Source organism: Cnephaeus nilssonii (assembly GCF_951640355.1).
Source record: "Cnephaeus nilssonii genome assembly, chromosome: 6".
In the NCBI taxonomy this organism is placed as follows: Eukaryota; Metazoa; Chordata; class Mammalia; order Chiroptera; family Vespertilionidae; genus Cnephaeus; species Cnephaeus nilssonii.
In genome coordinates, this window is record NC_137077.1 from 11,080,284 (window position 1) to 11,094,792 (window position 14,509).

At 47.3% G+C, this 14,509-nt stretch overlaps 1 protein-coding gene across 2 annotated transcripts in view; it reads right to left on the minus strand.

Annotated features, from left to right (window-relative positions):
• RFX4 (regulatory factor X4) overlaps positions 1–14,509 on the minus strand; it is a gene marked incomplete at both ends in the record, with an annotated part of 127,731 nt that overhangs the window by 64,724 nt on the left and 48,498 nt on the right. For both annotated transcript variants that reach the window (XM_079773681.1, XM_079773680.1), the window contains one exon: positions 9,718–9,841. In XM_079773681.1, coding sequence (XP_079629807.1) covers positions 9,718–9,841 — 124 coding nt within the window. The remainder of the gene's footprint in view (positions 1–9,717; positions 9,842–14,509) is intronic.

The window sequence follows — 14,509 nt, forward strand, 5'->3', positions numbered from 1 at the left end:
TTTCTTTCCAAAAATCTTCCCTGGGCCACTTGTTTACATGTCCATAGATAGTAATGTAGTCCGTACTACCCTTATAACCAGTCAGTAGTCTACTCAGCCCTAGAAAGTCCTTGCCTAGGCCTATGAGACTCTACACCAGGGGTGGGCACTCTTGCTCTACAGGAACTGGATCTCCAGCCTCATTTTCTACGGCTCTTCCCTATGTTTGAGAAGCAGCAGCTTCAAGTAACCACATGGGTTGCCTAATGGGACACAGCCTGGATTCATCAATAGCAAATACTTATTGAACTCTACTATATGCCAGACATTTTGCCAGGCATTGAGGAATCAAACACTGAGCAAAACAGAAACAGCCTTTGTTTAGGAAGCTAACATTCTAGTGGGAAAAGACCAAAAATAAACAAAAAGTCAACATGTCTTCTATCAGATAGATGCTACAGAAAAGAACAAAAAGAGCAGGGTGGGGGGAATAGGGAATGTGGAGGTGGGGGGGTGTTTTTATTTAGGATGATAAGGACTCAGTGATCAAATGTGGCATTTGAGTGGTGAGCTGAAGGCAGTGAGGGAATAAAACTAGTGGATATCTCGGGGAAGAAAACTGCAAGCAGGGACAACAGCAGTGCAAAGGCCCTGGGGTAGGAGCTTAATTAAAGGAAAGAAACCTGTCAAGGTTCCTAAAACATACTGTCAATTGCTTTCTATGACGTGTAGATGGGTATTATCACTTCTGAAAGTGTGCTAAACTGAAAAGTTCGCGCCCCCCCCCCCCCCCCCGCAACACATCAAAAAAGATCCTTTTCTCTTCCATTTGAACATCAGGTTTCTTGATGTATAAAACAGGGATAACACTCGCTCAGCTTATAGGCTTATAGCAGGGTCAAGGGAGTAGGGAGTAGACCCTGGTTTGTCTCCTGGGCTTTATTAGTGGACGTAGGAGAAGGGTGGCGGGGAGAAGTTCCACCTCAGTGGGGCTTTCATTGGCTTGTCCCTGGATGTGGGGGTGGGGAGGGTGGCCAGCTGCCAGGGAGGGGCTGGAGCAAGGGGTCCACGTCTGTTAACACCTCTCTGCCTCCCTCACTAAGCCTTCCACTAGTCACCATCCTTTTCTAGCCCCGCCTCCCACCGACAGACCCAGTGCTCGGTACTTCAGTCCTTTGATGGACTTTCAGAGGATCCTCATGCAAACCAGTTCTCAGGCCGCTGCGGGAGAGTCTGGTGTCCTGAGCAATATATGTGTGTGGCTGGAATACTCAGTTCTGCTTGTGAAAATGCTTTTGATCTGAACATATTGGATGGCCAACTCCTCCCCTCCTGCCCGCAAAAGAGAAAAGGTGATTTCGCATGAAGCGCTCAGAGGAGAGGAATTGTGGGAAGGGCTGGGGGTGGGGGAAGGGAGGCTCTGCTGAACCATATCCCATTCTGCCCAAATGGAGGTCAGGACTTTTCCCACTCGAGCAAAGAAAGGCCGTTGCACCAGGCCTCCTCCTTCCCGCCCCAACAAAACCCAGTGGGAAGGGGGCTGGCTTTTTTTTTTTCCTTTTTAACTGTTTCTGATGGGCTGCACATCACAAATTATTCTCCTCTCCTTTCACCAAATAATCAACTGGTCTCCGAATCTGAAAGCCCAGCACCATTTCGTTTCAGTCGCAAAATGCAGGGTCGGTCCAGCCCCGAGAAGGCTGTTCGGCTTTTAATTTCTGGAGCAAGACTCAGCAAACAGCCCGACACTTTTGTGGAGCGGTGAGAGCCGAGCTTCACTGTGTGATAAATGAGCAGACGGCAGGCAGCCCCTCTTTCTCTTTTTGTGTGGATTCAATGAAGCCTGCCTAAAGAACGCCACATGCTGTTCTCGCTAGTGATCTAACATTCCGCAACACCCAGCCTTCCAAATTCCCCTTAATTACTCGGGAATTCCACCCTTCTCCCTTTCAGCCGGCCGGGCAGCGGGGCTGGGGGCTCCAGGCCGGGGTGGGACGTGGGGAATCCCAGGAGAACTGCTCTCTGGAGCTGCAGGGATGCTTTTCCAGGTGGTGGTGGTCACGTAGCCATCTCCCCAGTCCACTGCTCCAGGCTGAAGGAGACTCAGCATGCCGGCTTTCCTGACATAATTTGGGGGATTCAGTTTTCAGAAAACACGAGTGAGTTTTAGGGAAACATTCCTGAAACGGCATATTCGAACCACCATCTCCTTTTAAGATAAGAAAGGGAACGAGGGAGAGGAGGAACGGACGCCCATTGGGCACCACTGGGCGCTAACCAGGTGCTTTATCCTAACAAGCCTGGAGGAGAGGGAATAGGATGGGATCCAGTGACTGATTCGAGGCTGCGCACAGTCACAGCCTCCGGCCGGCGGGAGAAGCGGGACTCTGTTCCACTCTCTCCCCGCTCTTCACTGTAGCCCACACCCAGGGGAGCCAGCGACGTGCCCATTACGTGTGCATGGAACCCTGGGTGTCCTCTCCAGGTGTTGCCTCAAGAGACACCTTCAGAGCCACAGGAAAGCCACTCAGTCTCATGACTCTACAGACAGGCCTTGCTTTAATTTGAACCCAAATCATATGATCTTGGTCCAGCTTGGTCTGTAAACGTAGTCATCAGAACGGCTCTGAACAAAGGCTTTTGGCTACTTCCAAAAATTCAACCCAACCTCAGCAGGCAAAGATTTGTCACCAACAAGAACTGATCCCAAAGGAGTTCCAAAGAATCAGGGTAAGTGCAGCTCCCCCATCCTTCGAAGGAGACAAACTCCGGTATAGATGAGAAGCCAACTCTGCTTCGCCCAGTTTGAACAGGAGAGCTGCGGCTATTATTTCCCAGGCCATTCAGGTGGCGGGAAAGAAGATGGGCTTTTCAAACAGCAAGAAACTTGTACAATGACAAGTTACTGTTTTGCAACAATGATTGCAGAAGTCTTGTGCCTGCTCTTAAAAAACACAAAATTTTCTGAACAAGAGAGAGAAATTATTAGGGAAAGAGGTTGGTTAAAGGGATTCTAACGGTCACAACTTTCAGTCTGAATGTGGCATTCTCTCTTTTTTTGTTGACAACAGACCTACAGCCCCTTTTCCAGAGAAGAAAAAATAATGAAGCCTGTGGTATGAATAAGGATTTTAAAAACACCTTGCTGCTACCATCCTGAGATAGGTATTTGCAAAAATAATCTTAATATGCTGATGTAACTCTATCCATTGGATAATGTTTTTGTACCCTCACTCGATATATTTATTGATTTTTTTATTTGAGAGAGAGCAAAAAAGATTGATTGGTTGCCTCCCATATGCTCCCTCACTGGGGATCAAACCTGCAACCCTTTTGTGTACGGGATGATACTCCAACCGAGTCACCTGGCCAGGGCCAATTGATAATCTCTTTTCTCGATAGCACCCACTGGGTGCCAGGCACTCGTGGTCCACAGGGTAAAATGCTGCAGGTTCCATAGGAAATTCCCCAAGAGAAATTCCCAAAATTTACAAGAAATCCGTATCTAGTGCATTGAGACAGAAATGGATTTCAAATCATGCACATGGATTGGTGAAGGATGAAAACCCGCTGGCTAGGAAGGTAACGGTTAATCTGCTGTCCCTTGCAGGGTACCACGGATGACAATTCCACGAAGTCCTAAAGCCCGTATGTGAGCCCAGGATTGTCCTTAAGGTGACTGGATGATGGTCACATGTACAAGTCTGAGAAAAGACAGTTATCACTCACCGATTTAGCTAGAATGAGGTGAGTTACATAAGATACAGGTTAAGTCAAAAATGGAATAATTCTGAAGATGGTAATAAGAGAGGGTGATGGTGGTGATGGCAACGTGTGTGTGATGTACGACATTTTTAGAACAATTGTTCTCAATTGTTCAGAAGAAAGAGCAGCTAGAAGAGTTGAAAATTGATGTTAGTGATGATATATTAAAAGCATCAGGTTTTAAAGTCAGGAAATGTTGCTATGATAAACTGAAGGCGTAATTACAGCTAACGTGCACTGAGTGTTTATATTTACCAGGTACTGTGCTAAGCACGTCCTTTTAACAGTTCTTACCTCAACAATTCTTCACGTGGTTGCTATCATTTTCCCATTTTACAGATGAGGAAACTGAGGCCCAGAGCTATCATATCACCTAAACTCACATGGCTGGTAAGTAGTGGAGAGGCGAGTCAAACCCGAACAATTTGATATCAGAGTTTTAGTTTTTACAGTGCATGGCACTAAGGGCACCTGAAATAACAAAATGTGGAGTCCAGTGTGAAATCAGACATCCTCACAAGGACACTCCGCAGTAGATACTGAAGGTTAAGGATAACATATGCAAGCCATACCCAGGCCTGGTCAGTGTGGCTCAGTTGGCTGGGCATCGTCCTGTGCACCAAAAGGCTGCCAATTCTTTTTCTGGTCAGCGCACGTGCCTGGGTTTTGGGCTCAATCCCTGCTAGGGAGCATGCAGGAGGCCGTTGATCAATGTTTCTCTCTCTCTCACTCCCTCTCCTTCTCTCTCTAAAAATCAATTAAAAATGTTTAAATAACATATACAAGAATGCTATAAGTACATTCCATGTACTAATTTTTTTCCTTGAAAACTGGAAAAAGACCATCCCCGAAGGAGCCTAAGGATGCTCCTTTGTCCTCTACTGTGGCTTCCATGGTGTGCATGTGACTCTCGGTCAGGGAGTGAGGAGCCAGAAGAGGAGAGAGAAAGAGTCAGCCCCACCTTTCACAAAGCAAATTCTGAGCCACCGGGATGGGAGGGCTCTGACTTTGATGTGAGATGGAAGTTTTAATTTGGACCAAACTGGACTTTTTCATAGCTGAGAGTGACTCTAAATTATGTAACTGAGACTGGTGTGATGGCTGAGCATGGTCGGATGCTGTGGGATTTCCCTGCGTTGTCGTCAGAAGTCAGGGCAGGAAGGTCGGACACGGGACTTTCAAGGTGGGCTCTTCAAAGTAAGTAAAAATACAGCCAGTTGCCACTGGTACATTAACAAGTTCACCCCTACTCAGCAAACGGGCTCATGGAAAATGGGCACAATGCCAACTTCATATCGTTACGGTATGAGGTAAACAAATTCACATGTTCAAATGATTCATGTGGCCCCTGGCAAATACTACTAATAAAAGTCATTCAACTTTTAACAAATATCTGAGGGTCTGTTATGTGCCAGGCACTATTCTGGGAGCGAGGTACTCATTGTAAATAAAACAGTCCTCATGCAGCTCCCGTTCTATAGAAGGAGGCAGACAAAACACATTAACTAGTATATATATAATATATAATATATAATATATATTAGTCATATATATGATAGTTACAGGTAATTGTAATATATGCAATATATATAATAATATATAATATATAGATATATAACATAGTATAATACATTATAATATACTAGAGGCCCAGCGAGCAATTGAAATCACACGAGGAGGCGCCCCGCCTCCCACCGTGTGAGGAGGCACCCTGCGGGGGGCCGGGACCCATGCCTGACTCGTGCAGCACTGGCCGCCGCAGGAGTCAGGCCAGACTGGCGCCACGGGAGACCGGACCAGCGGTGCAGGGGGCCAGGACCCACTTCTGACTTGCAGCATCCCCCGGATACCCTGCCTGTGTCTGCTCCGGGGCCTCCCGAGCCGTTGCACTGGCTCGGGCAGGCCCCCTGCCTCTGTCTCTGTCTCCTCCACTCCGGGCCTCACCTGCACGTGCAACCTCCTCCTGTCTGGTTGTGACCCATTACGGAGTCCTGGCCTAATTTGCATATTACCTCTTTTATATATATATAAAAGAGGTAATATGCACACACACACACACACACACACACACACACACACATAGGTTATCTATATATATAAAAGCCTAAGCGACTGAACAAGTAAATGACCGGTCGCTATGATGCATATTAACCACCAGGGGACAGATGCTCAATGTAGGAACTGCCTCCTGGTGGTCAGTGCACTCCCACAGCCAACCTCCTGTGGCCAGCCAACCTCCCGTGGTCCCTCCCCCCGGCCAGCCAGCCTGATCGGCCCTGATCAGGACTGGGCAAGACGGTCCCAATCGCTGGCCAGGCCGAGGGACCCCACCCATGCACGAATGCATGCACCGGGCCTCTAGTATTATATAATATAGGTAGCTATATATACTACATATTAATTATATCATATATGTCACTTCAATATATGATATAATATAGATAATTATATATACTATATATTAATGATTATATATATATATATATATATATATATATATATATATATATATATATATTCAGACAGTGTTAAGTGCTGTAAAGAGAAATAAAGCATGGTGAGGAAATAGAGGATCTAGGAAGGAGTGGGGCCAATTCTAGATAATAGTGATTTCTTCCGTTAGTAGAGCGCTTTGCATTTCTAAAAATGCTCTCCTAAGCTCTGTCCCATTTTCTCCCTAAAGTAATTTGGTGAGGGATTATTCTGGTCTAAAGATAAGGAAATGGGCGCTCAGAAAAGTTAAGTGAGTCCAGTCGGGGGACCTTCCCTGACCTGAGCCGGCAGGAGGAGCGGGCAAAGCCCGTTGGGCTAGGAGCCTCAGCATGCTCTGTGGACCCTACGCTAATTCCGTGACCTAAAGTCAATAACCATTACTGGAACCGGTGCTGACGGAGCTTGGCCAAGGCTGGGAAGAGGAACTCTGCTTCAGCTCTTACTTGCAGCAGAACAATTGCTTCTGCCCACTCTGTCAAGGCAGTACCCCAGCGGGAGGACACGGGTGGGGGTGGGGTGTTCAGCCCTGATGTCTATTTCACCTCAGCCCCAGTGCAAGCTGAGTGGGGAGACCACCACCAATCTAATCTTTCCCTCTAAACTAATTTAAAAGGTTGAACCTCACTTGCTCTGAGTTAAAAGTTCATAGATGAATTCTAAGTTCGGAGGGACCCGTTCAAAGTGACACTCCAAGGTCGCAAGGAGATGGCATCTGAGGCGCGCTGGGAGCCTCAGGAAGGGCAGCTGTCTGGGATTTCAATTCAAGAAGCTCACATGGAGCCAGCTCTCAGCAGGCACCTGCCATGTCCACCTGCAAGGAAGCCCCAGGTCCCAGGGCATTTGCAATCGATGGCAAGGCAGCTGCAGAGCCTTTGCATTGGCGCTGTTGATCCATTAGAGCAGGTCCTTGCGTTTGGACTGAAAGGAAGGCAGATGTTTATCTGGACGGTTGGGTATTTATTTTAATTACTATTTTGGAAGTGGCTGGCACTGCACTTATATTCTTGGGAGGAAACAATATTTGGAAAAATGTTTTGAGTAGCCGATTTGGGTAAATGAGACTTGTGGGCATGGATATCAGCAGAAACCAAAGATCAGGGAACAGAGGGAACCTGATGGAAGGAGGAGAGAGGGGAGCAGGAGGAGGAGGCAGAGGAGGAAGGAGGAGACAGCAGAATAGAGAGGGCTGAGCGAGAGGGGAACTGGCAGGTGGAGGACCAGCGAGCCTCCTGTGTGGGGGGCAGCGGGGAACAGCGTTTTGAGATGGTGACATCTGTTCCATACGACAGTCTGGGGTGTAAAGCCCCCTACAAACTCCCATCTACTAGGATCACTAGGGCTGTCTTGTGCACAGTGCAGAGGGCCCTGAATTCACCCCTGGCTCACGATGTTCAGAGCAAGGCTGTGTAAGCGAACGTCCTGTGATGATGGGAAGGCCTATCTGTGGACCCAATATGGCAGCCTCGAGTTACACGTGGCCACTGGGCACTTGAAATATGGCTCGTGTGACCGAAGAACTTGATTGTATTTCACTGTAAGTTACCAGCCGTATGTGTCGAGTGGCTACTGTGCTGAGCAGCACAGGTGTAGAGAGAGGAGGAATAGGCAGAAGGAAGAGTCCCAACTCAGTTTTTGCCCAACTCAAGTGCTCCGGGATTTGCTAAAATCTTGGTGGCAGGCTTGAAACTTAAAATAGGAATGGAACTGGGGTTCTGGGAGGAGGGGCAGAGTTAAATCAATTTTATCTGGACCATGTATGAGGTCAAAGAAACCCTAAGCTGACAACTGAGTTACAAAATTATTTGAGAAAAAGCAATAGAAGGTCCTCACACAGGCAAATTAGAGTTTCTAGAAATGGGGAGGGTTTTTTTGTTGTTGTTGTTTATTGTTTTTGTTCCAGAATCTAAGCTAACGAATGGCTATTTTTTTCTGCACACAACCATCTCCTGGAGAATTCACACAAAAAAACAACAGTTGTAATGGTACATGGTAGGTGTTAGCAAATATCTGAGCCCCTCGATGGCTGAGTGAACAGTGCCTTGCATCATCCACTGACACCCTCTCACCCAAATCTAACAACATTCCCACTCAGAGCCAAGAGGGCTGAGGCTCAGAGAGGTTCAGGTAAGTCCAGGAGAGGCATGATTCTTGGTCTTTCATTTCACCCAACCTGCCCCTCCATCTAAGAGGCCTGAGCTGGACTTTCTATTGTGGCCATTGCGTGGGACTGTGCGGATGCAAATGAATGTTTTCAGGACCACAGACACGTGACCAAGCTCCAGGGTCCCACGCGTTCCTGGTGTGCTTTTCCTTCTCCCACCTGCCGAGGTCTCCCTCCGGTCTGAGAGCCCCTCCACGTGAGGCCCCACACCAGTTTGCGGCTGGGCCTCTGCGGCCTAACAGTGCCTGCCACACCGCCCATCTCCGCTCATACCGAGGGACTAGAGAAGTGAGTGAATGAAATGGCAAAGGTGGTTTCTCCACTGACTTTAAAAAAAATTCTTTTCACTTTGGAGAAATAGCATCAGAGCATCACAAAAATATTTCTCCTCCTAAAGTCACCAGAGCATCTTCCCATTTATCGAGTGGAGCCAGTTCTCAGCCACTCCGTTGTGGAATCTCCAGGGAGGCTGGCTGAGGTCTGACACCTCTCTTTTTTTCCTCTCCTGTTGGATTTGTCTGTTGGGGAGCTGTGGAGGGAACTCCTGACACTTACACACTGACCTCTTTCTCCATTCCAGTCCTGGCTATGCCTGCGCTCAGAAAACTGGTAAGGATGCAATAAAAACCAGACATAGAGAAAAGACGCTAATAAAAGGAGAAAGAATTTAGATGTATTGACTCAAGCTATAATTGGGTATTTTGGAAGGGTAAAAATGTAGATCTATCACACAAACAATCAGTCATCGATTGCTCCAACAGCTTTCCTTGGTAAATATGAATGACCAGGGATAACTTTTTTTTTTAGACACAGCAGTAAGTGTGGATTATATTTTTATCATAAGATGGATAGAGAACAGCCAGGCCTGCAGTGACATGACAAACACCACCCCCCTCCCCGCCAGCGGACGCCTCCCAGACATCCAAGTTAATGAGACAAGGCCATTTCCCAGGGTCTCCAGGGCATTCCCATTACAAAGCCAAGCAGTTTGCCCATCCCAGGCTCACTGACCTACGTACAACACGCCTGGGAGTTCAGTATTAGCCTTGCAGAGGAAAGAAGCTACTTTCTGCCAATTAAAGACTGAGGACATTCAAGTTAGATGTCCACTTTTTCCTTTATAACCTGCCTGAATTATTTGAAGTTTTTAATACTTTGGAATTACTTTGTTTGGGTATGTGGCTTTGTATTCCTTTAACAAGTGTTTAAACTTTTTGCAGTGAAGTATTACAGCAAAGTGACCCAAGTTTGGTAAGTTACGAAGATCCAAGTCACAGGATGAAGAACTACGCATAAATCACTGAAAAGGCAGGACTCACCTTCCCAAAGCTGGCAGCGTTGACTGGCTGGGTGTCGTTCTTCTCGCAGAAGTCCAGGTAGTGCATGTAGAGGGCGCTGCGAGGAATGCAGACCCCTTCTGCAATCTCATAGTTCTCCTCCAGCCTGGGGAGATGAACACACGCCCCGTGAGCAAATCCCAAGCCAGACAGGGATGGTCTTTCTAGTCCTCCTCCAGAGCTGGGCAGACCTCAGAAATAACTAACTTCCTACAGATGGGGAAACCGAGGCCCAGGAGGACAAAGCAATCTGATCAAGGTCACAATGGAGTGAGGAGGTTAGCGGACTCCTGGCCCCTGTGGGAATGCCCGGTGGTCACGTTTTCAAACCAAATTCCCAGTCCTTCTCCTCGGTACTATCTTTGCCGTAGCTACATTCTGGGTGGACTGAGTTCCCCGAAATTCCAAAAATGATATAGAGTCTTGCAGGTGCCCCATTCAGCCAGCTTCGAACCACACACTCACTGTACAGCATTTCTAATGGTGTCACAATCAGAGTGTGTTTGGCTGACACGTAGCAGTGGGTGGGGACGGCCTGGGAAACAAGCGCCCGGGAGAGACTGGGCAGCTGGACAGTCACTGACCGCTACGGCAGGGAGCTGCACCACCTGGTCCGCTAGGATCGCCTTCTGGGCTGTGCTAGGATCACTAGTCTATGATTCTATCCCGTTACCTTCCTCATGAGCACAGGTCAGGGACTTTCAACTTGGGTCAAATCCCAGCCTTGTCACCTGTGGGCTTGGTGACCTTGGGCAAGTTACTCAGCCTCGGGCCTCAGTTTCCTTTGGGAGGAGATGGTGATAACCACCTCACCAGGTTGTTGTGACGATCGTGTAATTTGTGTCATGTGCCGGCATGCTGCCTGGCACCCAGTAAGTACTTAGATGTTGGACCTCATCATCACCATCCACTTTTCTCTTCGTTAAACCTCTGTGGGCTCCTCTAGGTCAAGGATGTGTGCTAGATATTGGGAACATGAAAGCAAACTACACTCTTTCGTCTTTAACCCACACACCAGAATGCAGGCATCAGACGACTCCTGCCTCCTTTCCCACGCACACACGGGAAGGGTAACCACTTCTCCCAGCAGAGCTGCCGGGGCACACAGGTTCAATAAACTCACCAACAGAAAACAGTCCTCCTTGGATCATGAGTTGGATTTTAGGAAACAACCCAAAGTCATCTGGAATCAAGTTTGAGGAACAAAACACTTTTTGAGGGGCGGGGGGCCGAAAATACGGCATAATTCTAAAGCAATGACACAAACGTCCTCAACTGGCTCCTAACTTTCCCTGAGGCACTTGCCCAGAAGTGGTCCAGCGCTGTCGTAACCGGATTGGAATGAGGGCACAGCCTCCCGAGGTGCCCACTTGAAAGGCAGCGCTCATTGGCTCACTCTGACGTGTTGAGAGAAGATCAGTCTTTTGTAGTCAAACCCCATGGGTGCACACAGCCCTAGGATACTCAGATAAATGAGGAAGCCGGTGCTGAAGGGTCCCTGGTCACCTCATCCATCCAGCCTCCTTTTCTGGGAAGGGGACATTGAGTAACTCCTGACAGTTTTTAAAAATGTTTCAGGAAATACTTTATGTAATCCTTTCTGGGCAACCAATTCCTTGAGTCTGAGTCACTTCTGCATCCTTGAAGCCCAGCATATTCCTTGGCACCAAGCAGGTGCTCAGTAAGTGTCTGATGAATAGACGGTGTCAGTCATATAGTCATTCAACAAATACCGGTCGGTCTCCTATCACCCGGCAGGTGCTGGGGACACCACGGTGAGCGACATGGTCCTTGTTTGCACACAGAGAACAGGTTGATGGTGGGCAGATGGACAGAGACACAGGTAACCTTTAACAATGTTTACTGAATGCGGGCAGCAGCATCCTAAACATTAAGGAAATGGCAGTGAATAAAACAAAGGCCCTGTCCCGAGAGAGTTCCATTCTAGTATATGTGTCCCCAGCACCGTAACTCGAAACCCTAAATGTGTTTTTTTGTGGGAAAGTGGTTTCATGTAGAGATTAGGTTCCTTAGGACTGACTACCTGAGCTCCAGGTCTGCTAGGGAAGGGAGTCAGCCCTCTAGCTTAGTTTGGACCCCAAATGCCGTTTCTCTGTAAAAGGGAGGTCAGAGGTCTAAATAACAAGCGTACGCACAAACGCGCAGGGGCCATCTGAGTAAGACAGCGCTCACAAGCTGGGGTCTCACAGACACGCTTTGTTTGGCCTGAACAGTGTTGGCCCAACTTTGAAAACGCAGGACGTTTCACACTGGAATCTGGATTTCTGGCTTCTCTTGAAAAGGCTGAGGTCTGGCAACACTGGGCCCATATTCCCGCATGACAACAACGGGCCCGAGTTACATGTGCCCTCAGACTGGCCAGAGGCCTCACTCCTGTTTTTCTTACACCCAATCTACTTTCTGTGCCTGGTCTGGCTTCTGTTGGCTCCGGTGTTGACGTAAGACAGGACCTATGCCCTAGTTCACAGTGCAGTTTAACTGGGAGAATAATGCACAGAACTAAGAATATTTAAGTACTACAACCTGCTGACCACAGGTGCAGTGGAAGGTGGGAAAACAGAGAGATTAGTGTTAGATGAGAGCAGCTAATAAAGGTTTCATGGATGAATTGGGATTGCAATTTTGTAACAACAGTAGCAGCAGCCAGCATCTGGTACACTCTTATTAGGGGGGGGGGGGCTCTGAATATCAGGATCTCATTTGATCCTCACAATAACCCTGTCTAGTAGGTATTATGATACTTATGTTTTAGATGAGGAAACTGAGGTTGTAAGAGTGGAACTCTTTTGCCCAGGATCATGCAGCTAGCTAGTAAATGGGAGAGTTTGTCTCACTCTATACCACTGCGGTATTCGCCAAGGTAGAGGGAGGGGGTCGCAGGCAAGAGAACCAGCAAGGATGCAAGACAAACATGGCATGTGCTTTGGGTGATGGAGCTACTGGTCTGAGTGGAGAAGGCGGCTCGTGAAGGAGTATCTAAAGGGAGAGAAGCATGGCAGAGGGGGTGTGGAGAAACTTTCAATGCCCACAAAAGAATATGGCCTGGCTTAAAGAGTTAGCAACCCTGGATTTGAAGAGCTGCTATGAAAGTATTATTTTCAGAAGGCAATGAAGGGATACCCAGAGAATCAAAACAATAAAGACTCAGAGGCAGGAAGACCTGAGAGTTTCCAGGACGCTGTAGGAATAATAATAATGTCATCAATAACAACAGTAACTAACATTAATTTAAAGCTCAGTATGTTCTTTTTGCCAGCAATGTCTTGAATATAGAAAAATGTAAACAAAATCCATGTCATAGATTTCTTCCCTTTGAAAAGCATTGACTTCAGCTCTTTAGACGGCAGTGGGACATTTTCTGGTTGAAGGCACACACACGAACTGGGCATCAAGAACTTTGTACACAAGCAGCTGCGGGGAGGGGAGAAGTATCCCATTTTTGCTTGTTTTTGTTAATGAGTTCCTAAAATTAATTTTGGCCAGAAAATTCCATAGGTACATTCAACAAACATGCATTTCAAACTACTCAGAATTCATATTATAAAAAAGCATCTGAGCCTTTAAAATGATGGGGGCGGGGGGAGCAGTTAAGATTTTTAAGCATGGGAGTAGCACAATCAAATTTGTTTTGGAAAGTTCACTCTGGCACCTCTATGGTGGGTGAACAAGGTGGACTAGTGAGGCCTAGTCCACAGAGTGGCTGACTACTTAGTATTTGTTGAATGAATGAACCGACGAACAACTGAGACCAATTGGGAGCTACTACGACAGTCCAGGCAAGAAACGATGGAACATGAACTAAAGGAGTGGTCTCGGGGGCAGAGAGAACATTTAGGGTGTGTGTCTCCTGTAGTCAGATGTGTGAAGGGTTGGAGCAACCAGGGCAGGTTCTTAAGCTCCTAACTGGGCTGAATGGATGAATGGGGGCTTCACTCCCCAAGATTAAAAAGTGCAGGAGTGCTGAGTTAGGGGGAATGATGCTCCCAAACGCGGGGTTAGCACAGGCTCCCGGTACATTCGCGGCCCCCCATTCATTACTTTACCTAAGGCCCCTGTGCTCAGTTTCTGGTTGTTCTTGTGGCCTGTTTGCTCATTAAATCTGGCCAAGAGATCAGGGGTAAAATATAAGATCAAGATTAAAACACATCTCATTAAATGAACCCATAGCAGCAACCAACTATTTGAGTCAGATGCAAGTCAGAGATCACAGGCTGAGTTAATTAAGCAGTTACCTGCCCAAGGCCAGCACCTTCTAAATAACTACATTTCTACCTGTTTCATTCCTCTCACAGAGCTTCTCCGCCTCCAGGTATCGGGGTGAAGCATTTTAATAAGCTCTATGAAGACACACATGTAATTGGCATTAAGGGCAGCGTTGATATCTGATGAGTTGCTGCTACCAGGAATAGCATCATGACACCTTACCCCAAACCTCCTCACAGAGTCCAGAGGGCCCGGGGGGGTGCTGACGTCGCTAACTGGAATGCCCGCTTCCCGGCCAAGGCATGGCAGAAAGAAAGGCAGTTCATTATTTCTCTTCTTATCTGATGAAATTTCCCGCTTTCCCCATCACTTCTAGAGGACATCATTAGTCTGACCTGGTGAACAATACTCCATTATACCTGGGTATTTTTAATGATCACAAAACAATTTCCCACGTCTTCCATTTTCTGATCTTCTATTCAATGACTTGGTCATATTTGAATTGAGTCGATCCTATTATGGAGATAATGAACTCCATCTACTAGCCAGC